The 26,008-nt window shown below is 42.4% G+C and overlaps 1 protein-coding gene across 1 annotated transcript; it reads left to right on the top strand.

Moving 5' to 3' along the window:
* Positions 1-4,535: 4,535 nt before the first annotated feature.
* On the top strand, positions 4,536-12,109 carry LOC144937789 (peptide YY-like). The gene is made up of 4 exons (XM_078865288.1): positions 4,536-4,669; positions 7,380-7,567; positions 8,558-8,629; positions 11,357-12,109. Exons 2-4 carry the CDS (start codon positions 7,383-7,385, stop codon positions 11,379-11,381), a joined length of 282 nt encoding a protein of 93 aa, XP_078721414.1. The 5' UTR covers positions 4,536-4,669; positions 7,380-7,382; the 3' UTR covers positions 11,382-12,109.
* The last annotated feature ends 13,899 nt before the right edge of the window (positions 12,110-26,008 follow it).

The raw sequence follows: 26,008 nt of genomic DNA, 5'->3' as shown, positions 1-26,008 counted from the left end.
GCGGGGGAGGGTCGTTCTGGCTGCTCATGAACGACTCATGCATCTGGGTTTTCACAAAACGCTTGCCCTAATCCAGCGAGACTATTATTGGCCGGGGATGGGCAACGACGTGGCGAACATCCTTAAAGGATGTGTAGGGTGCGCCCAAAGGAAACCACCACCGATAGCGGCTGATCCACCGCTGCAATCCATTCAGGTTTCACGCACAAACGAACTGGTTGCGCTCGACATCTTGGGGCCTTTTCCCGCTACACCTAGGGGTAATAAGTACCTGCTGGTTGGCGTAGAGTACTTCACCCGTTGGCCCATGGCATGGCCACTCGCCAACCAGTCGGCTGCAGCAGTGGCGGACGCCTTTGTCCAGGGCTATGTTTTGGACAAGGGCGCCCCCGAACGCTTGCTGACGGACCAAGGGAAAATGTTTTCGAGTGTTTTGTTGCGCGAGGTGTGCGACCTGTTGGGTACAAAGAAAGTGCGTACCTCCCCGTACCACCCGCAGACTGACGGAATGGTTGAACATCTGAACAGGACCATTACTTCTATGCTGTGCCAACAGGTCTGCAACGATCAGGTTGATTGGGACTTACAGGTACCTGGGGTACTTGCGGCCTATCGAATGGCCCCTCATGCGGCGACGGGGTTTTCCCCATTTTTTCTCATGTATGGGCGGGAGGCCGATCCGCCCATGGACGTCCAACTGGGGATTTCCCAGCCACGCGAAAAATCTAAATTGGCAGACCACATCAAATTTAATATCGCCAAACTGGCTGAAGCGCGAGAGGCTGCGAGATTGAATTCGCGGTCTCGGCAGATCGCGAACGAAAGGTTGCATGAACGAAGGGTGCATACGCACGATTGGAAACCAGGTGATAAGGCCTGGCTGCATTGTCCAAATACACCGTTGGCTACGTCCCCTAAATTGTTGAGGCCATGGAGGGGACCGGTGGAAATTGTGCGTGTTGCACGACCCCAGAGTATACAGATTAAATGGGAAAAACGCCGTTGGTACGTGCACCCCTCCCGACTGAAACCCTTCGCGGCACCGCGTGACCCCACTTTGTGCCGTGGCAACCGAGCGTGTGATGTGGCCGTCGACTCGGGGAGGGATGTGTCGCAGGCTGATCCTCACGTGTCTCCGCCTGACCCACCCCCAGGTGTCTCGGACCTGACGGCTGTTGACCGTCGGGAACCGGAACCCCGCGGCACGCGCGGATCTCCGATGCCTGGCCCGTGCCTTCCTGGACTGCCGGCACCACCGGACGGTCAACCGCGTCGGGTGCCGTACGACGGACCGGCAAGGCGGACTCGTGCTAGGACACAACACTTTTCATGACAAAAAAAAAAAAAAATTTCAAACCCGAGCTCGCCGCCGCATTCCCCCTCTGCCGGGGTAATGTCCCGTTCAAGGGGCGCTCGGAAAGAATGGGACGCTGCACGAGTCGGAAATTTTTTTTTTCTTGCATACACATTTATTGTTGTCACTCGCCGGATTGTACATATTGTTCTTGTTGTGTTACGGGGCACACATGGGGGGGGGGGGGGGAGTAATAAATTTTTATAGCAGCCGGGTCGGCTGCGAGCTATGTGGTAGGGGGTGATGTAGTGGTGGTGTTGACGCGCTCCGACAGTGATGGATTACGGGGCGGCGCGGGGTGCGGGGTTGGGCACGCATGTGGGCGTGGTGTGGACGCGCACGCCGGGAGGGAGTGAGTACGGGGCGGCGCGGCGTAGGGGATTGTGCGCGCTGACACGAGGTGAGAAAAGGGGATCGTGGGCAGCGCGCAGTGATTGGTCGAATGGGATGGGTGCTCTCAGCGACGTCCGTAGCATGGACATAAAAGAGGACGCGCGGGAGCACTCGGGGTTGTTGTTAACCAGTTGAAGATTGAAGACGGAGTTGAAGAAGTAGTGCCCTGAGACCCCTAGTCCCGCTCTCCTTGTCAGGACCGGGGCCCTGTGTGGCTCGGAGGCGAGACTGTGGGACCCGTGGTCCGACGCCCATGTGGGTCGGGACTGTGGGACCCAGAGTCGAGACGGACATCCCGGCTGGGGGTGTTCCGAGAGGCTACGGGGCGTAAGAGCCCGTGTTGGTGTAGCCAGGAGAACCGTGTGGGTTAGGCTGGTGTTAGCCACCAGTGTAACCAAGTGGGTGTTGGTCACCCGAGTAACTATAGCTGGTGTTAGTCACCCGTGTAACTATAGTTGGTGAAATAAAAGAGTGTGCTACCCGTGAAGTCGTCTCCCGCCGAGTTACTACATTAAACTTACATGCAGTACATTAATGGTAGTGCTCACATGGCCAGAGGAGTAGCCGCACTTTATTACTCTATACAAATGTGCCGGGAGAAATTGCATGCCACTGAAAATTATAGTGGTGGGAAGTTATTATTTGGGCTGCCATAAATGCATTATTTTTGGACATTTTAATACAAACGGTAATGGTATGGTCAAAATTTGCCTTTGTTAAGCAACTTGGAAAATGCATGTTTAAGATTATAATCACGTATGAATTTCATTCACTGCATACCATTAATAAAGCATAAAATATCCACATGAATGGGTATAAAACACAAGTGTCCGGTAATGTGTGCTGAGAGGCAATTCAAAACATGTTAAGTAACATTAACCTGAAGAAGACTGCTTGTTTTGCGATCGAAATGTCGTGTTTTTTTTTTTGCTTTTAATTTATAATTTTAGTTTTCTATGTACGTGACTTTACCGAAAGAACCAAGAATATAATTAATTTTGATCTACTCTTTGGTTCTTTCGGTAAAGTCACGTAGAAAGAAAATAAATAAAATAATAATAGAATATGACGTTTCGATTGCAACACAAGCAACCATCATCAGGTAAAAATGAATGAGAAAACAAACATAGTAAACATAAATATAATGCAATACAACACAGAGAGTCGGCTAACACAACAGTCAACACCCTACCTGTTTGATTACGTTCTTCCAAAAATTGCTAAATTTGATCTACTGATTTTTTTCAAATCCTGCCCATAAGATATACACTTAGTTGTAGTTTTTGGCATTTTAATTGTTACCAAATAAACCCAAATCAACCAATATGCATCAAACCTCATAATTCATGCAAGGATGAGGCAAGTTAGGTAATAATTGGTTTGGTGCCCATAAGGACTTTCCAGATGTTGTAGGCATTGAGGCTGCACAGTCTGGCTAAGAGATGACAATGTTGGCCATCAGCATTCGATATTAGGAAGCCACTGGAGCTATGTAGGTTCAAATCTAGATTGGAAACTCATTTTTTTAAATAACTGCTTTTGTGTTTAGTTTGTTGTTCTGCCCCCCCCCCTCACATCCGATTGGAACGGTTGGCTACGTACGGTGTGAAGGAAGTTCAACATATGTACTACATATGTCACCCCTCGTATAAATGGGGTTTTTCCGGGTACTCTGGTTTCCTCCCATATACTGAACACTCAATAATAGAATTGGCCAAACGTTCCAACGCAGGACTCTCCTGAAAAAGTTTATTGAGACTTAATGTGACTTTCCTTGGTCATGAATTGGCTTTATTACTAGTTATCATGCTTTTGGTGTGTTGAATGGGTTAAAGGTGGAGATGAAAGGCGAAATGACCTCTACTTTGCATCACAAAAAGACTCCACGTTAGCTGCAGCTGTCAGCAAGGCAGCAAGGCAGCTACTGTTCAGCTCCCACTTTCATATTTCATAAATCTGACCGAAAATCCACCTTTAAATGTAAATTAGTCTATCAACTTAAAAAAAAAATTAGGATCCATACCTCAAATTTTAACTGTCATTTAAATGGGTCTGCTACTAACATTGGGATCACAACAAAAATGAAAACATCAACATTCGATCAAAGCTTTTTTTATTGGAAGCATAAGTAGGATGGGGGAAAAAATGTCCTCAGGTTTATTTTTTACAGCAGGAAAATTATTGTTTCTACTATTGCGGTGATCAACTGTCTGCCCTGATGTCTCTGTGTTCACCCGCAGTGGTTAAATTAAGCGAAAATGAGAAAGAACATCGTTTATCTGCTTTTGGGGTTGATAAATGTGTTTGCTGGTGCAGTGCCGGCATGCAAAGTAATAACAATGATAAAATAAAATACATTTGGAGGGGGGGGAGGCAAATAAAAATGAAAGTATGAGTTAAAATGAATAGAAAAGCAAAATAACAAAAAAATATGGCACTGAGTAATACATACTCAATATTTTATCCGCATTATCTTCTCTCAGATGTGAATTAAACGTTTGCATGCTGGGGTGGATTTGTTCGTATTGTGAGTGTTCTTCTACCAGGGCGTGCTGTGCGCGTGTGTGTCCTGCAGCGCGTATGTGTGGTGTGTGCCCACAGCCAGGCGTTGAGTATGTCCCTGGCGGGGGTGAGCGCCGTGGGTGAGCAACGTGGGTGAGCAGCGCCACTCCACGACGCACCACCTCCTCGTTAAAGATCAAGTGGGGCAGTGCTTGTGTTTTCTTTGAAATTTTTTTTGGTATCCGTTCTGCCTAATTGAACAACCGTGGGGCTCCTCCGGACGACAGCGGCTAAGGTATAAATGAGAGGCGAGTGCAGGCGACGGCAGCAGAGCTTCAGGTCACAGGGAGGAGCCACCCGACAGAGACGCTCAATCTTCACAGCCTCATCTCCCGCTCGCCCGCCCGCTCGCCCGCATCCGTGAGTCTTTCTGTCTCGCCCTGCGCTCGTTCAGTTGTGGCTTTTAGCACCTGGCTCCGTCCACCACACTCAGTTGGCTTTGCCTGGAATTTTATTGTGATTTTCTTTTTTACAAAACACAGACAAAATACCTCGTGGTGTTTTACTTGAAGAGGCGAAAGGATTTTCTAAATCATGTGCAGTATGCTCCAGAACTCAAAATAAATGTTAGATTAGTCTTCTCGAATAGTTTGTTGCTTATGGGAGAAAACAAATATTGGACTTTGAAATATTACTGGAAAATGTCTAATCACTTTTCTGTAGTCTAATCTGGAAATAGGATGCACAATGAATGTGAATTAAAACAAATGAGAACCTTACGGTAATAATTGTCAGTAAAAGCCCGTACTAACTTCTGGAGTTTGACAAGATGCTATCGAGCAATAAAGAACTACATAACATGTTTTAACATACTATAGTAATAATGTACAACCCACAGTGAATTAAAGTTAATAAACCTTTTTTGTTCTGAATGACAATAACTTCAAACGAGGAAACAAACGCGGGAAACAAAGAATCCTGCATCACGTCTAGTCTTTCCTATCGGCAGGTTGTACAGTACACTATTTACGCGGCGTGTCAGAAAAAGTGCGCATCTCATTCGTGCATCGGCACAGCGACACTGGTGCTTGAGTATAATTAACATAAATACAGGACGCGCAATGAAACAACCCATGTATTTTAATTATATTTACTTCATAAAAGCGTTATTTATAGGATGATTATTTATTTTCAGAATCTGCTCAGTCTTTAGCCAACTTCTGGAAATTATAATAGAAATATACCAGTGAAAACATTTGGTACAATTTTAATTCAATAAATGTAGAGTACTGCAAAGTAAATACATTGATGCTGATTTAGCACATACCAATTTTGAAACATGAAACAAAAAAAATCGCACCTCTGACAACATTCGAATCTATCAGTAATGTACATAACCTATACACATTGTAGGATGCATGTATATGTGACGTAATAAAACAAATTGCCTGTGAAATGCAATGGTCTATGGGAATCCATGGTTCTATAGCAATGTATCTATGGCCATTTACACGTCTTGTATGGAGAATGTGTGAAGTGTGTGCCTAATTGCATTATCTTCTCTATGAGAAATGCCATTGCTTAACCAAACTGTGACAACTACATTTCATTGAGTACATCAATTTTCAAATTGTTTATTTTTTGCCGTATGACTGAAGTTAAATATGTAAATACCCCGTTTATGTAACCTATTGTAACTGTGTTTAAGCCACTGTATTTAAGCCATTAAGCGTCCAATCAAGATTATAGAATAAATAAAACTCTAATACATATAAAATGTTGGCTTAGTGCTTGCGTGACTGCAGGATTTCATATTCGTTTGGTTTTTTGTTAAGTCACGTAGATAGGTTAAAATTAAATAACCATAAACTACGACGGTTCGATCGCAACACAAGCGGTCGTCGTGTGTTGCGATCAAAATATCGTAGTTTTTGGTTTTTTTTTATTTTCTTTGAACATATCTACGTGACTTTAGCGAAAGACCCAAACAATATCTAATACATATTGCGAACAAAGGCCACCTTGGCATTACGTGCATAATCCAAATGTGTCTCATGGGATGTTTTGTCTTTTGTTTTTCAAAATATCACACATTCTTTGCAGACATGAGGATTGTTTTTCACGAGACTTTTAAATATACATTTTAAATAAAAGTACATTACTTATATTTTGCATTTGTCTTCAGGTCATATGCTTTTAAATGTAATGAAAAAACTATTGTACCATCTTTCTTAATTTGTCATGCTATTAAATATAAAGGAATACGTCAGAAAAGTACTTGCAATAAATAAATGTGCATCAGTAAAACATTGAAATATAAACGCTAATTATTATACAAACTTGCTCTTCTGATTTTTGTTGTTTTAATTTACTGAAGAATTCCAACATGAAATGCATTTGTAAACGTTAACACACTGCATTTGTAATGTCACCATAGAGAACATCCACGATCGTGCGTGTTCACTCTGTCGCTTACATAAATTCTTTACTCCAGACATATGAGACCTGTACAATGTGTACCAGATCTCACTTTGAAGAGATATTCGTTAATGTATTTTAACCCGGTTACACATCGTGTTAGTATGTTAGCGTGCACATACGCTTGCATTGTCTACACGTATGCATAATACATTAATTAAGTATAACATACTCTACGCACGCAGTGATAACATTCAATGTTGTATTATTGCCAACGTATGGCATCATGTAAAGCATTCTAAATAGAATATGCGTGATTATTTATGCACAGACGTGAATGTGTCGAGAGTGTCGTGTGGTTAGCGAGCTGCGCGAGAAAATCAGCAACCCGCTGCACTGTTCACGGCCAATGCCAGTGACGATTCATCTGAACCGGTCGTGTGCCTCCCCTAGGTCGACTCAGCCTTATACGATTACCTGGTGCGATGTGTAAACATCGCCACTTGGGAGACAGAGGGGGGGCTCGCGGGGTGCTGGCCACCCACCCCTCGGGCACCGTCCCGGCCTTCATAGGCGCTTGCTGACAGCACTAACCCCCCAAAACTGTTCACCCTATACGGTAGATCTTTGCCTTTAGTATCGGTGCATTATGCATCGTGAATTTATATGCGCGCGTGTGTATGTGGGTGGACGCTGCCCATTGTGACGACAGACGATGGTCTCCCCACGTGTGCGCCTGGCCGCTCTGGCGCTGAGCGTGTGCGCCATCCTGTGTCTGGGAATGCACGCGTCTGCCTTCCCGCCCAAGCCCGACAACCCCGGAGACAACGCGTCGCCCGAGCAGATGGCTCGCTACAAGGCGGCCGTGCGCCACTACATCAACCTCATCACGCGCCAGAGGTCCTGGCGGATTCCCGCTCGCATTGCGGCTCTCACGCGGCTCGCATGGCACGCGTGGATATGTCGTGGGCTCGCACGCGAGTCACATGGCACACGTGTCTCGCGTGACGCGTGTGAATAACATGGACTCACCCACATGGCTCACATAGCTCACATTACACGCGTGAATAACGTTGGGCTCACATGATAAACATGGCTCACATGGCACACGTGAATTACATAGGCTCGCATGGCTCACAAAGCACACGTGGCTCACACGCCCCTCCGATTAGCACGGTTGACTAGTCACGGTGCGGAAGAAAGTCAACGTACATGATAGACGTGTGAAACATGGCTCACGTTGGAACACGTGCAAAACACTTCACACCAGGGCACACAGGCTCACACGGCTCCCGTGGCTCACACAACAGACCCGCAACAGGGATACACGCTTGCTGACACGACTTAACCCAGGTCATGTACATAACGCGCATGCATGCGTGCGCACTCACTAGTATTTGTCCCTTGCCCGGATTAATGTGAAGTTCTCACACAGGCATTAATCTCTACGGCTCGCAATCCATAGGCATGCATCAACATGAGAACAATTGCAATGAAACTGTCAATCTTTTCGGGATGTATACTTCGGTAATTATCATTACCGGAAGTATTTGAATTTACATACGAAGTCGCGAGTATCACAAGTGCCGCATATGATGAATACGGAGGGGGGGGGGGAACATACGTATTACAGTACTGGTGGAAATTGTATTTTGTATTCATTGCCATATTTTACCTGGATAGTCTCTTGAGATGGAACGCTTCATTTGCACGGTTGTCCAGGTTGTCAAGTGACGCACAGTAATGGCAACTGTACGTATATGTATGTATGTTGAACTTCTTTCGCACCGTGCCTTGCCAACCGTGTGTTAAATTTACGAGTGCACACGTCAATTCTTGCCACCCAATACAGTGAGGTTAACATTGGCGTATACGTGCGCATGCCCACAGGTATGGTAAGAGAGCCCTGACCCCGGAAAACTGGATCTACCGGGACCCGGCAGAGGAGAGGGTCACCTATGGGTGAGAATCGCCGTCACCTCTTCAACTCATCCTGAAGTCCGCTGTCGTGAAGACTCACCTTAGTCCATCTGGATTTTCTCTCTCTGCTCCGATAAAAAAAGGCTTATATCCAGAAATATGTTGTGTTTTTTTTAATGTTGTAAATAAGCAGGGTGAATGATGGTGGTGAGTTCTTTTTGGTTTGTACTTATACAGTTCTGCAAATGCAGCCCCTTCCTTTTATACACTTAATCTTCTGAAATAAAACGTGATAAATTTGTGCATTCATAAATGTACTTACTGACTTATGCCTTAGTTAAGCCCATTTTAAATGAATAATCTGGACAATGTCTATTATGTTAGTATTAACCGAAAAGGAAGACAAATTTACGAACCTCTGAAGTATGCAAATGTTCTCAATCAGTTCCATATTCATCATTACTTCGTTTACTTTATTTAATAGATAGCGTGCCATAACCTTTTCTATTTCACCAATCTGCCAGCAGAGTTCTAAAAATTGTTGTATTAGTCCTGATTTGTCACTGTCCGCAGAGGAGCGATAATCAAAATTGACCAGATAGTTTGGGAACAATCACGCATTTAAATAATACATCGATTGCATGAAAGAAAGTTATAACATGAAAAACAGTGTGTTCAAAAATAAATCACACCGACTAAAATTTATTTAAAGGAATAAAATTTGCCGGAATATAACCCTCGTGAAAAATATTGTACTTGTGATATATTTTGTTCACGTACATACATAGACACAACAACTACCGTTCTACACTAATTGGTGGTGATGTCACCACGATGCGCCTTGAGGCAAGAAAAATGCAAATATCCCCCGTGTAGCCTTTACAGACTTTTTGGGCCAGTGCTGTTAAGTGAGCTCACATGAAGGTCGGCATACGAGGGGGTTTGTTTTGCCAGAGCCACGTCCTTGTGGCCATGTTTACACATCGCACCAGGTCCTCATATATCCTCGGGGAAGCCCAAGGACAGGTTCAGATAATCGTCACTGTTATTGGCCATGTGCTCCTTTGTGACACACACACACTCTCATGCAAACATTGAATACACGTGGCGTGTCATCAATGTGGCGTGTCATCAATGTGGCACAGTTGTGCTTTGGCCACAAAACCGGAAAATATATTGAGTCAACATAATACTCGTATGTTGCTTTACAAAATGAAGACCCGCAATATATTGGGTTGTATAACCAAATGGAGTACAGAGTAAGCAAGCGATGGTGCACTGCTACACCAGGACAGGCCACAATAAACATTATGGTTCACGGCATGATGAATCACCTTTTTCTACATCATGGGACCTCCTTTTCCAGTACCAAAATATGAGAATAGGTTTTCCCCTTTCTTCTGGCAACAAAGCAGGCGTTAAGATGTTAAAACACCAAAGGTTTCAGTTTGGTGTTTTAACATCTTAACACCTGTTTTGTTGCCAGAAAAAATGGGGAAAACCTATTCTCACCTTTTTCTGTTTCACATTTATTTTGTATTTGTTATATGGATGGTTCTGTTCCTGGCTAACAAAATTGATCCATGCTGTGTGAGCACAGCAACAACAAAACAAAGACATAAATATTGCAGAGAACGAGTACACGGTTCTTAAGAGGTATTAATGGTAGTGTAAACGAAACGTGCGAATGTAATGTAATGCAAATGTTAAATGAAAAAGTTATGTACACGTGCAACTAAGCTCTACATTTTAGTTTAACAGTGACAAAAACACAGGCAAATCGAAAGAGACAGTGTGAACATCTGGGAGCTAGAGGCACCAGAAAACAAATATAGGTACAGGCGCAAGTGTGCTCTGTGTTTTAATTTAAAATAGCATGAGGTGCATATCTCCTCTAACTGTAGCATACAATATTTGTTTTAAAATAAAGCTTATTTATAAAATGCTAATGCATCACTGCAGTTAGCATGCAAAATTTACCCAGGGTTATCTAGCTAGGTTTCAAGCACTGCAGCAGTATGTATCCCATATCACTGTAAGACTCGATTAATAATTGTTTTACTGGGGCTTAACACACCTGTGGTCCCTCTTCTATGGAGCATACATCGCTTATTTGTGTGGTAATTTGTGACCAATATTTTTTTATACATCAAAATAATACCCAACACCATAGTGTGACAGCACATAGAGCCAACTGGACAATGCACTCAATTCTAACTCTGGCCGCCAGTTAATTGAGCTCTTCATAATTACATTACTAACACTTTTGTGATAAGTCAAAAATGGTTAGCGAATAATTAATCTTGTTCCTGCTATGGGAATGTGGAATTTACACCACTTGCTCAGGACCGCCAGCTGAGTAAATACGGGTAAAACTAATTTTTGTCTCGTAATTAAATGAATGTTTACAATTCAGGGTCATTAATTGAAAGGTTTTTGTTTTTTTACAATGTGGTGAATATGGTATACCGGTCTCTAACCATTGCAAGGGTCACATGAACCCATTTTATGGAACATTGATTCTTACGCATTCAGTTTGATGCATTTATTGTGAGCGTCATAATAAAAATTAACCAGTGAACGAGGTACGCTCAAAGAGGAGATGTTTGGATATGGAGGAGATATGTTAGCTTGGACTGGAGTTACGCAAAGCTACTTTTTCCTTGAACAGATAAGTCACACATTGATTGTGGGCTCAATATTGATGGCACACTATCGTTGTTCATGCATACAGAGCTAACAATGGTTCTTTGTGTGTTCCCTACCCAGGTTGGACGATTATGCAATGTGGTGATGGCGGTACATCTCAAACCTCGCCTTCCTCTTCACCTCCTCTTAAATTATTCTGGCATCAAGGTTACTTTATGAGCATTTAATATCACGAGCCTACATAGTTTACTGATTCAATTTATTGTAAATAAATATGACATTCATGAGGTAAAATAAGACAACTGTCTCAGTATATTGCGTATTAAATCACAATGTAATATGTTTCATTCTATGTAACACTATTTTCATGCCTGACTGTAGGATGGTTTAAGTCAAGCCACTCTCCAGTCACATGGCTGCTGTAGTCACGTAACTCGCTTATTCACCACGAAAATAAAGTGGGACTACGCAACTATTCTGGTTAATGTCAAGCGCCGTTAAGTCAAATAAAATTCAAGGTGATGTAATAGATCCGTTGTCGAATGTGCTCTTGAGTTGCACTGCATGTTGTTCGGCATGACGTCCGACGTTTCACTACCATGACAAACAAACTCGCGGGGGTACAACCCGAAACAATAAAGGAGAGCTATATGGAAGCGCTAAAACGTACACCGTCCTGTCGTATCTGTTATGCGAGTGATGTGAACAGCACATAATTCATGCAATACTACTGGAACCTTTTCCTTTCGTTGTAATCATGTGAAACCTTATCTATTGTGATAACAGTGTTAATATCTACAATGTTATCCAACTCTCCCTAACTATCCCAGCAGTATTACACATCTCAATAATGAGCAGAGGTCAATACGCATTATTTCCAGTTAAAATTGTTAAACGGGGAAAGATTCACGGAGTATCACGATTCTTTTCCAAGCGCGTCCTGCACTGGGATATTTGGTCATCACCATTAATGAGTGTGTGGGGGTATATGGGATAATACGTGAATACGGTACTTCGTGAAAACCAACAGCGCATGAATGCATTATTCTGAGCCCTGCCATCTCTTGGCCATACCTCCAAGCTATACGTCTACCCCACATGACAAGCCCTGGTGGTCAAATCTCAGCAGACACCGCAAAGGAAGGTCCACAACAATGGATACACATGAACTGCACTGTAGTCATTCACAACGATGACAGAATTTACGATGCTAGACTACGCTTGCGATGACTCGAAAATCTTGAACCCAAAAATCTACGCTATCAAACCCAATCCCTCGTCCATTTTTTCCCCTCAAACTATTAATTTGTTCACGACTAATCAATCCCTCGGTCAAACATGTTTGAGTAAATGGTCAATTAAATTGAAGGTTGTCTCATTGTTGTTCTTTCCTGTTCATATTGCTTGGACGGCATATAATAATCTGCCTATGATGCCCCCAAGATTATCTTGAGTTTGTTATCTTTCGAGCTGGCATTTAACCTATATACCACCCATATTAACCACGTTGGCATTTATCTGCGTCTGTCACGAAATTTGTTCTGAAGCCTGAATAAACCCATGTAAGTAAATACATCCATAACCGTCAATGCAAGACGAGCACCCACCCGTTGACATGGCACTCCTCTGCCACATGCAAGATTGACATATGGGACAGTGAAATTACTACAATATCCACTGGCAGACAGACATAATTCCAGCGCACTTATCATCATCCTCACGCTGGGCTCAGTGGCTTCTTCACTTTATCACATACGCATGTGCTGCAGTTGCGTTCAATCCTACCAAGCTACAATGCACCTGCATAACCCACGTATATTATGCAATGATAAAACACCAAACAACTATTTGAAAAAACACCCGTATTGCATGTGAAACGCCTTGGTTTCCATCAGAATTATTCTAGATTGAAAACCCATTTCTATAGAACTGCTTTTTGTGCTGAGTTTGTTGTCCTTCCCCCGCACCTCCAATTAGCACGGTTGACTATGTACCATGTGTAAGAAGTTCAGCATACATATGTAATGACATGATGACACCTGCTGGGTGGAAAAGGGAAGCACGGGTACGGGTACCGCTAAGACAACATCCAATCTGAAAGGGAGAGGTATCTGAGGCTAAGGTAATAGGAGGGGTTGGCCGAGATGCTCCGGGAACCTGATCGAAGGTTCCACGATAGGGCGTGGTCAGAGGCGGAGCCTAGCCATGCCTGGGGAGATATAAGAGGGGGCGGACCAGGGCTCGGGGTCTTGGGTCTGGACTGCGTCGCTGCTCGCCGTCATCTCTCTCCGTCGTCCGGCCACGTGGAAGATCTCCTGCGGGCTTCCATCACCATCCTCGTCACGCCGCTAGCCAGCGGCGTAGCCAAGTGTGGATGGTGGAACTGCACCGAGTGATCGACCGTGAGTGTGTAGCCAGTCGAGACACTAATATCTAAGTGTTGTACTCAGAGTGAGAAAGATAAGGTTGGCCTGTGTTGTGCCTGTGTAAGAATAAAAGAAGACGTACCCTCTACACGACGTGTCGCAGAAGTCGCTCATTACACATACATAATCAATGTAATAATATGTTACCCCCACATCAACAATAACCGAGTCATGATGACAACAGTTTTCGGGTCGTTTAAAGTTTCACTCCACATGGTCTATGATGCAACATGCTGATAGCAGTTGGGGGATCTATTCCCTTTGTAATGACGACTTGACACACTTGCCTTGAGATGGTTTCTTTATTGAAGAGACACGTTCACTCGAACAGGCGGAAACTTCACAACAACAGCCCCGAGTCTCCCACGCATCTTCCTTATATATGGACCGAGGCCACGCCCCCATTCACGAACCTTCTCGCTGACTCTGGACGCTGGCTCTACCAGCAGACTCTACCCTCCTCTTCTGTCACCTGGCCAAGGTCCAATTCTCGATCATTCCCGTAGCCATCAGTCTCACCGTACAGCAAGCGGACACCCCTGTCATTACCTCCCGTGGCCACTAGTCCATTCGCACTGTAGGCTGACTCCCTTGTACTTACCTCCCGTGGCCACTAATACACTCACACCGCAGGTTAATTCTACTGTCATTACACCTTCATGGTGACCAGCCCATTGTATTTCTGGACAGCACCAATCCACACGTATTGACTCTGCCCTGCTGCACAGGCCCTCCACTTTCTCAAGCTCTATGCTCCATTAAACAACGTCGCCAAAAAAGTAATAATCGGTTCCAGAGAGGCATGTGGCTCTCTTCACACCCACACACAGTTTCTCGCATCACCACACGCCGCCTCCTATGCAGCCCCCTGCCAGGCAGCCCATCACTGCCTCTCAGCCTCAAACTGCTCCTCTCCTGTGCTCCACACCACACCAAATTTGACTCGTCATAACCCATAGAAGCTTTTGCTGTTACATTTAGAAATTATATTGACTCAGTTGCACGGCTAATAAACTCTTACACTCACCCAAATTGTGCCACTCTATCTCCAGCAGCTGCAATGGTGGCATCTCTCCATCAGTTGTCAGCACTGCCCCACTATATGTTGGGATCGGCACCGGTCGGCTATCCCAGTGCTAAAGCAAATAACTTAACACTTACGAAGGTCCCCAGAACAGCTTCTCAGTTGCAGGAGACACAAGTCAACCAGGCCGTTGGTTAGCGATACCTGCATAGCTCAGCCCATCAGCAAACATACACTTTGCCGTGTCCATTTCCTGTGGCCAGTGCAAGTTCTGGGTCAAGTGGCATTCCAGCGGGTGATGCTGCGCATAATCACCGAGGTGAATGCCACACAGCATTTCAGGGTGATACAACCCTCTGCTCTTAGTTTTGCTCACCTTCCTTTTCAGAAGCTCGATGCTTCAATGAGTTTATTTGCCAACACATATCCATTTGCAGTGAAAAATAAATGCACTATATGTGAACGTGCATGATTTAGAATGTTCCAATTTTGCATATGCCGTACTGTACGTATCAATACTTGATTGTAATATATGAATAAAGAAATACGTTATTATAATCAAAGCATGCTTACTTTCATATGTACAAAATACGAAGCGTGTGTGTGTATGTATGATGCTTTTTCAGTTTATATATACAACTGTGGTCTATATATGTCTGTTAATTAATGCTTGCTTTGTACTTCAAAAATTCTAAATTATAGCATTCATTATATACAAAGTAAATGGGCCATGCCACCCACAATTTAATCAAACAGAGCCCTATTTGCATGAATGTTTTTGAATATATAATTTCTCACACATAGCTAAGCAGTTGAAATAAATAGCATCAGCTCATTTGTTTTTCCAAAACTCTTACTCTGTAAACTGTTCCAGAACATCATTTTCATTTAAGCTACATTTTATTTAATTTGCTTTACAAGTTTCTCAAAGTTATGGACATTTAAAGTTAAATATAGTTCAATGACACAATTTATTGTATCACCTTTCCTCATATATTTTTGCATCTATAATTGTTTAACAATGTTTTCAGTTTAGATTTCAGCCATAGCAATGAAAACCCCAAAATATAACTTTCATTATAATTATAATATTGAATGGATTCCTGTATTTGCAATAAAGACACTTTTAGCCCAAAATGCTTAATTCTTTCCAGATGTATACCAATTTTAAAACAACTATATGGTAATGTCGTTTTAATACTGAAATACACACCATGGGCTCGATTGAGATAGAATTTGGCCATCATTATGCCATTTTTTGGGTGCAATGATGGATAATTTCCATACATAACCAGAAAACGTCACATTTTGCCATTAACGTGCCATGAACTGTGTACAAAAAAACGTCTCATGCTGAAATTTAAAAATGGCCTAAAGTGAGCGGGGTCTGGGCAGAGACAACAATGGCAAAAAGTTTGCGTAAAAGTATGCAATTTCAAGAATTTTCTGATAATGCAAGAATTGCACAAAATCATGAAAATCGGCCACATGCCTCAGTCTTCATACCATGAAATCATCTCCTATGTGCGTTGTTCATCTCCACCTCTTGAGACCATTGTGAAAATTGTGCCTAAATAATAACCTTCGAGGTTATGCACAATTCAAGTAAATATTTCAACAGTGATAAATATTTAATGTACTGTACATTATAATTGTGCTTGCACTAAAACTGACACGCAAGATAGATCTTTTTAGCTAATAATTTAGATTTTAATGTTTTGCTTATCAGTAAAAAAAAAATATGTTATAGGTAAAAGTAAAAAAAACCGTAGTATTTTATTAAGCATTAATATTTTAAAATAATGAAGCATTAAACAGCACAATACAAATAGGAATCTGGAATAAAATGTTTACTTCCTCTAGCCATCATCTAATGGAACAAAAAAATCGTATTGCATTTACAAGGACATGCACTTTATTAAAATTCTTTGGGCCCAGTTATAAGGTGAGCGTGCCAATTAAAATACACATTGGAGAGCTCTCAAAACACATTTAAATTCAGTGATGGCATGCCTGGAGACATTCTGATAAAATAAAGCACGGTGTTGACTTGACCATATTGCTTACATTTACGATAAGAGTAATTGCCATTGGCCAAAGTAAGCATGTACCTTTCATTGCCAAATACACATAATTGTTCAAATGTAGATTTGAAGTTTTTGTGACTGCAGGGATCCATACTCTTTGGTTCTTTCGGTAAAGTCACGTAAATATAAAACAAAATAAATTAGATCACGACGTTTCGGGCGCAACACAAGGTGGTCTTGCCCGTGAAAGGAAGCACGTCTCAGACAGAAATCGGGCCAGATTGTAGGTGGGTGAGTTAATGGTTGAGACGATAGAACGGAGCGGAGTACCTTCTTTATGGATTTTTGGAAGGCCATAAAATCTGGGTGGTCTAGCAGCAGAAGATTTTAGAGAGAGCTGCTTGGTCGGTTCGATTGGAGAAGTCGAATTAGTGATGATATTGTTGGTTTTCGTAGCCATGCGGTTGGTAGGATCTCTATTGATTTTGGTATAGCTGCCATCATTAAGGTCCTGCATTTTGTTGTTGTAAGTGGTTTCATCCATGATGACAGTGACATTGCCCTTGTTGGCTGAGAGGATGACAATGTCATCTCTCTTTTTCATTGAGCGAGTTAAAAATGCTCGTCCTTGCTGATGTTGCTCATGGGTTTCTTAGCGTTTTTGAGGATAGCAGCGATTTCAGATCTTGCAACGTCTGCCAGGATGTGTCCCAAACCTCTTAGGGCTACGTCGACCTAGGCAATGAAATCATCCACTGGGATGTGTTTTGGGGTGACTGCGAAATTTAACCCTTTAGCTAGTACCGATTTTAGGCTGTCGGAAATTGGGCTGTTACTCTGATTGATAACAATCTTGTTAACATCTAACTTTTTAATGTGTGGCTCTAATTTATTTTTTGACAGGAGGTTGAATTTAGCAATCAGGTTAACTTTGCATTTGGTTGACATGGAAGTAGCTGAGGAAACTGTAAAGTTATTTACTTCAATGTCAACCAAATATAAAGTTAACCTGCTATACCAAAATCAAGACACAAAGCACTGTTTCGTATTCAACGTAAAACGCTGTTTTTCGTTGCAACGAATCAACCTCTCTCTCCCGGGCACATCCATCAGCGAGGTCACGTCGGGACACCATGTACAAAACAAGCCACTCGGCCATTCCTAACATCCCATGCCCCATTTGTGAATCACGTTCGGTGTTGTTCTTTTAGCACACACTCCAGGCACTACCGTAAAATACATAAAGCTAATATTACCTTGTATCCTGGCGCAGTAAATGAGCTGACTTGAGAGGGTTATCGCAGTGGCGTGAGAAAAAAAACCTCTGCACATTTTGCTCACCGGGAAGCAATACCAAAGACGTCCTGCTGCACTGGAACAGGTCATGCCAGAAAAGCTTCTCCTCAAAGAGTGTGCGGAGGGGGGGGGGGGATTGACAAATGGGAAGCTTTTAGAAAGTTTGATCTTCACATCAGCAGCAAGTATCACAGTGTATCTACACCATCACATTCAGGCTATTTTTATTGGGGACCGTTCATAAATGACGTCACGCGATTTTTGACCCCCCCCCCCCCTCATCACACGGCGTCACAAAAAGTCAGACCCCCCCTCAAATATGACGTCACAAAGCTCTGCCCCCCCCCCCCCCCAAAAAAAATTTTCAACATGCTTAAAATCGCTTTAAACTATTGTCATTGTAGTGCGTATTTAATGTGGCGCTGCACTCGGATGTTTTAGGAAAAAACATTTATTAAAAAGTATATTTCATTAAGTAGAAGGTGTTGTCTATATTTGTTTAAAGTTGCGGATATTGATGTGACGTCACATTTCTCAACCCCCCCCCCTCGTCACATATCGTCACAAATGTCTGACCCCCCCCCCCTAGGTGCGTGACGTCATTTATGGACGACCCCTTGGTAGTTTATTTTATACATTATTTCCCATTTGAGTACGTGTGATTTTGGGGGAACTGTCATAATATTTAACAGCATTAAAGAAAATGTATATGTTGTGTTGAATGAAGAACATGAAAGTTAAACGCATGTAAAAATAACACGTTTTTAAAAATTTCATGTTTAAAACATTACCCACTTAAATGACCACGTTTTCAACCCGATGACTACACTGTTCAGAATCGGTGCCAGGTGGGAGCACTTGAAGTATCAGGTCACACTAAATGTTATAATGTCAGGAGGCTATTTATAATGTATCTGGCCATGCAAGAGCTTACTCATATTATATTGTACCACAGACCTAGAACAATAAATAAATACATTGTTATTTATTTATTCTTCATCACCCACCATGGTCAACCCACTGCTTGATGAAGGCCTCCCCATGCCACCACGATCTATTGTGATCCTGTGATGCAATCATCTACCGAGGACCTGCACACAAGGTGATTTCATCACTCCATCTCCTCCGTGGACGTACTATCAGACGCGTTCCTTTCTCTGGCTGCAACTTCGTCATCATTGTTATGGTTAGGGATTTTATTTTACCAATAAAACCCTTTGATGGGGTTACATTTTCTGTATTGTCCAGCAGATTAACGAACATCTAAAAAACACTGTCTTAATATAATTAATTTTACTAACTATTCTCAGTTATATTCGTCCCAGATACAATGCAATAAATTACTGTCAATATGCTAAGACTTAAATTTTAACAAGAACTAAGATAATAGTTTTGCAATATTTGGTCCAAACCCAAAATCCTAGACAAGTACAGGACATAAGAGTCCATGCAAATCCCAAATGGCCCTACTCGTAATCTTTTTCTGATATTCAAAATAATTATAAAATACAATATCCGATGTTTTTTGTTAACCAATACTCATTCCTTGGCCATATAAAAAAAAGCTAATTCACATCGTGAAACAGTAGCATAATGGCACCGTTTTGGAGATTTGCCTATGTTGATCATGGACATACTCGTATCTGTACAATTTGTCACAATTGGAAAAGAAAATGCTCCAACGTGAACTGGCCCAAAACACTTCAGTCACACCTCAATATATGCAAGAGATGCCTTGCTGGAGCTTCGTTCGTATGTCAAAACGTTGTATATTGAATAACTTATAACATAAAAACTGTTTTTTTTTACCCTTTTATCTGGCAACAAAACTGATATCTGCGGTCGGAATGCAAACAAAAAACACAACTCTGATAATGTATGTATTGTCCTTGAAATTGATTGGTCCACACCCGAGACAGCTTTTCTTAGAGCCTAGTCTCACATGGTGTTGGACCAGATGACGCCAAAAGGCACACAACTCAAAGACAATGCACCATCAGAGTATGAGAGCTCGGGGTAAGCATTTACACCATTGGAACCTCCTTTGCCAGGAGCTAAATATGATCATTGGCTTTTTACACTTTTATCTGGCAACAAAACTGACACCTTTTTCACAAGTGGTCATGTTTTCATTGACCACAATATCTGCAGTCGGAATAAATACAAAAAATACAACTCTGATAATGTATGCACTGTCCTTGAAATTGATTGTTCCACACCCGAGACAGATTTTATTAGAGCCTAGTCTCACATGGTCTTGGACCAGATGACGCCATAAGGCACACAACTCAAAGACAATGCACCATCAGAGTATGAGAGTAATTTTATTACCTATTAATCTCAGTGTAATTCTTTATTACTTTACTTTGGGCCCCCCCCCCCATTAATATAATGGTAATAAATCCAATGTGCGTTATACTGAAACTTCGTTTATCGAATATTCGCATATCGAGGTATTACTATAACAGTACAGTACTCCGATTTAGCTTCTACACTAATTTCTTTCCACAAGAGGGCGACTTGTAAACCAGCACAGCACCCTTTGCGGTGCTCCTCCGAGTTTAAATGGGATAATGTACTCACAAATACCCATCATTACCCACTTATCTCAACTGAAAACGCAAATTATTGCAACGAGTCACGTATAGCACATTCATGTATTTATAATGATTAATAGGAGTAAAAATAATCACAAACTTTGTCAAATGTCTGTATGTCCAGATGCATTCATGTCTTATTGGTCACCCCGTGCTCTTATAAAGCTCAACGTTCAGCCTACAAAGTCCCATCACAAGGGAGAAATACAAACAAATAGAAAAAACATATGTTAATAAACAAAAATTGTTTACGTATCAATGTTGATAATTGGTGTCAATAATGCTACGTATCATGCTACTGTCCGTGACCTTGCATGCTGCTGCTGCTTACTCTATATGTGGATGCACACACTCATGTTGTAAATGTACAACGATAAACGCAGACAATGATTAAGGGTTAACAATACACTATCATTCATGTACATCCCAATTCTGTTTGTACAAATTTCAGGGAATCCTCAACAGAAATGCTTTACGAAATGTATTGTCACCACCACAGGTATTGTCACCAACACAGGTATTGTCACCAACACAGGTATTGTCACCAACACAGGTGGTGACAATGATTCGGCTGCTGTTGGCCGCTACGAGGATCGCTAATCTCCAGAGTAACAAAAAAAGCTGTCCCATGACTTTTTTTTATCTGGCCGTATGATTTTTTTGCTCATATTGAAACGGCTGTATGCTATATGGAGCAAAACAAAACCTCAATTTCCCTCTACAAGAATACAGGTAAATAGTGTGGGTTAGAAAGGTATGCAGATGTGTAGCAGCATTGACCATTTCAATTGCATAACTACGTCCAGTATCGTAATCAGCCTCCCCAAAGCCACGAATCACCATCTCTAACGGTTCTGCGATTTAACAATCGACCGATAATCTACGCACGACCTGATTTCATCCTCGCTGGACATTTGATTGAATGAGTTCCAATCCTTGGTGGCCACTCCATCAATATTCTTGACCATCGGCCATCATCCCTTCGAGCTTGAACCACAATACCTTGCTGATCTCGCCAAGGAGAATAAACCATCACGCAAACTCCTGTCATCCTCGCAACGGCTTTTGGTTAGCCATCAAACAAGGACGGTCACTGCATCGTGTGCTTACGGATGCGATGCTAGAAATCGCTGGAGTTATGCACTCTCAAATCTAGATTGGAAACTAACTTCTTTAGAACAGATTTTGTGTTTAGTTTGTTGTCCTTCCCCCGCACCCCGATTAGCACGGTAGGTTATGTGCGGTGCAAATGAAGTTCAACATATATAGCAACGTGTCATGCCCAAGCCCACTTATGTTTTTGGAATTTTGAATTATGTCTTCAACATTACAGGGTATGAATACCAATTGTGTACCTTATTCCATGTTAGCTATATGGAATTAATATTGTGTAATTATTGAAACTGAATAAAAAATACAATAATTATGCTGTGTGAATTTGTATACGAACGCGCTTTAAATATGTTATGATTCTCAAAATAAAAATCCAATACAAATCCCTTGACCATGAAAAATGTAATCCTCTGAGCTTTGCTTTTTATTCTGTGGAACATGCTGAGGTTACGCAGCACAGCGTCCGTAACTAAAGGTTAACGCAAAGATTAACATCACCACGAGAGAAAAAAAAGTTCACAATTAAAGTATGAAACATGGCCTGTAAACATTCTTAGTTGCACCTTCCAATAACGTTGTTAACATCGATCATACTCCTGAAAATGCAGTGCTTTTAAAGCCAAATCCATTGAAATCTAATTTGGGTCAATAGATTAAAGAACAGATCCACTTTAAAACCTCTTAGTCTTAGCAACCTTTTCACGGTGTTATGCCCGTTACTTTCTAGTGAGGTATTCTGAGAACGAATGCAATGATGCAGCATTGGCGTCATGTCACGAGACGAAGTATGACAAGCATTGCGACCATTATGTTTGAGAACGGCCCAGGGAAGTGGATATCACAGAGCTACCTCTGAGATTTCTTCAAGTGACCTCTGGTCCACACAGTAGAGGGCAGCACTTCTCACTTTCTGTCCTCAACTGTGTGAGGGTGATATTTGTTGCACGACACTCAAACGATGTGTTTAATTCTCAGAGCGGTGTTTAGCCAACTGAATTGGAGAACCACATCTAATATAATGATGTGTCCAGTCGTCACTATAGTATGTAGCAACTAACCTCTAGTGTAATATGTATTAATGTACTGAAATTAATATATTTGTAGTGGATTCAACTGAGTCGCAGACCTACTCCTTGGAGGCAACACATTTACACATTTATTGATACCAACAAACGGGGTAACTGCCCGTTTACCAGATAACAATCTATGGTGGTGGACCACCAGGCTAACTACACTAATTACACTGGGAGTAGCTACAATGGACAGGACCCCGGCTTGGTGCCAGGTCCACGTGTTGGTGACTCTTCTCGGATGTAGAACGTAGATCTTCAGGATAACAACAGCAACGCTAAACCCCGGTCCCTCTGGGGACCCGTTTTATATCCTCACTGGTCGTGGCTGGCTCTGCCCTTGGCCACGAGCACCTTCTCGAATCCTCTAGCAGGATTTCTCCCCGACACGTGACCACCCCTAACCCCCACTTGGAGCCCCTGTGCAAATTTTACCTGTCACGTGCCTTCTAGGGTCAACCAGAGTGCTATGGCCTACATTAACCCCATTCATGGCCGGCACTATCACACCCCCTCCTATAGGGGACAGCACTGCACGCCGAGCGTGGTGCCACTCAGCGCTCTCTATCAGCGCGAAACGAGCCTCTCTAGGGCTGGTACTACACCCACATATACGGGGTGTCCGCGATGTCACTACACATTGTAAATATGGAAGACTGCTGCCCTCACAGTATGTTCCTGATGAGCTCTATCTCCATAGCAGAACTTAAATCGTGTTATTTAGTTCCACTCTCTAGACTTGTGGGGCCTGATTTAATCACAGGCAACTAACCAGATTCAAACTTCGGACCTCAGTGGGGCCAGCTCAGTGCTCTGACCTCTGAGCCACGTGGCCAACTCTACTTGCAGTCTATTGTTACCACAAGGGAATGTAATGCTGGATCATGCCAACAAAGGTTCTGCGTTTCATGCAGTTCTCAAACCCGATCTTTCCTGTCATATCATACTCCAGACGCCATAAAAAAACATCCACCATCGCGCCTAGTCCATCCAGCCCCAGTTTTAAAAAATATGCAAATTTGAAATGCATACATCTAAAAGTAATGGCAAAAATAAAGTTATTAATAATTCGAAACGTTCTTGAAATATGGTTCCTCAGAGGTTTAAACTCATTACGCAAAATGACAAGAGCAGATGATGGGCAAAACTATGAAATGACAAACAGGTTGGATAGATAGACAGACAATTTAACATCTATAGACAACTCCACAAGAACAGATGAATCTGTCACTGCGATACAGAAGCGGGTCTGGACACAGAATGGCTCCAATGTCTTGCCCATGTTTCTGGTTTGTTTACAAATGTGTCTATCTCTAATAAACATATGCAGCTGTTACAATTTAATGCAGATACTTTTTTCAATGTGACAATTGATCTTAATTTGCTGCATCTATCAGCTTTGTCCAATTTTGACAAAAGTTTTAACTAGACCATCCAAACACGCTGCACATTACATGATAATGTGATGGTTATACAGCTGCAGAAGGGGGCATGAAGTAGGTGTACATGGAGCACATTCGAATTTTTATAGGAAAATCATCAATATAGGAGGCAAATGCCCACCTATTAGTTTCACAGTGCCTTGGTAATCCTGTTAGAGCAGTATTCTTCACTAATCTTCAGAGGGTGGCCACTTTCACCGACACGACTTCACTGGTGTGAGGTCCGCCACACATTTGAAACCATTGTGTTTAACAGCACGATAATATGGAGTGTTTGTCACACGTTGTGTATTGTCGGGAGGCCGCATGTCAGAGGCCGCACTAAAGGCCACCAGGGGCCGCTAGTGACCCGCGGGCCTTGCAATGAAGAACGCTGTGTTAGGCCATACAAGTGCAATACGCCCTCTCACCAAACATAAGACAAAAGCTAATCCTCAAGATTACTTATGTTAACTCTCTTCCCTCCGCACACATGACGAGCATATTAGGAAGCCACTGGAGATATGCACTTTTAAATCTAGATTGAAAACTAATTTCTCCTAGTACTGCCATTTGTGTTCAGTTTGTTGCCCCCCCCCGCACCTCCGATTAGCACGGCTGTCTACGTACGGTGCGAATGAAGTTCAACACACCGTACACACGAACAATATATCTCTCATCCCCCACATTCTCCCTACTTGCCCCCCCCTCCCCTTATCACCCCTTTTGGCCCACCTCACCTCACATTGTTGTGCAGACAAAGTAACATCATTCCAATATAAACGCGTGCGGTAGAATTACTCGTTGTACAGTCAATGTTTCTTTTACAATAACATTCCCACAACAAAGGGTGCAATGCTCCCACCCATATTTTACTGTTCTTAAAATAACTTACTGTTATTATAAGTGCCTGTTCAAATTGCTCTACGTTACCAGTTTCACTCACCGTGCCAGAGCCAATCTCTCACGCCATAAGAATGCAGTGTCCGTCATCCTATCCATCTTTAGTTATTTACTTACGTAAGAGGTGTGTTCTAAATTTGGAATTACAATTGTAAGTTTAGTACCGATTGCATGAATGTGTTACTGTTAACTATAATTGAGATTAATTGCAAGCATTTTACTAAATTATGCAAAAGAACATTCAAGAATACTTTTGCATAATTTTGCCATATTCGCGTCACACATTTTTATTGACGAGTAATGTGTTTCCTTCTGGGTGACTGGGCGTTAATGACTAAGGTCAAATACTTCATTTACTTAAACTAAAGCCTGCACTTTTAACACGATCAAATTAACTGTAAGGATACACACATGATGATGTGGTAAGGGGCACTTTAATGGTTCAATGGACTTGTGGGAGCCCACAATGAGACAGCATTTCCATAACCTCAATATGCTTGCTCTCCATTCATGATTTAGATTGATGATTTTGTCTGTGAATTGTTAGACGTAGTCAAATGGACAGAGGTAGGCGGTTGCGTCAGGAGGCCTGTAGTTTGCAAACTGTGAAAATCAAAGTGTGCCCCTTTATGCTATGACCACAGCACTCCGTGAATTGACCTAACTCTTCCACGTTGTCGAGTCGTACATCCCGAAGATGAGGTCCCACATTTGCGCACAAAATGAGCAATCCACCAACTTTGACTCATTGTGGTATACTCATTCTGATGTTAACTGCTCTAGTGGGAGCTGTCACAATGTATCAACCACTTTGCGAATTGGATTGTGACTTAATTGTGTTTTGTACCTGTATGTTGCAAAGATTTCCAATTTTAGCCTATCAATTCAAATCAAC

Source organism: Lampetra fluviatilis, chromosome 1 (assembly GCF_964198595.1).
Source record: "Lampetra fluviatilis chromosome 1, kcLamFluv1.1, whole genome shotgun sequence".
In the NCBI taxonomy this organism is placed as follows: Eukaryota; Metazoa; Chordata; class Hyperoartia; order Petromyzontiformes; family Petromyzontidae; genus Lampetra; species Lampetra fluviatilis.
This window is presented reverse-complemented; position numbering and strand designations above follow the sequence as displayed.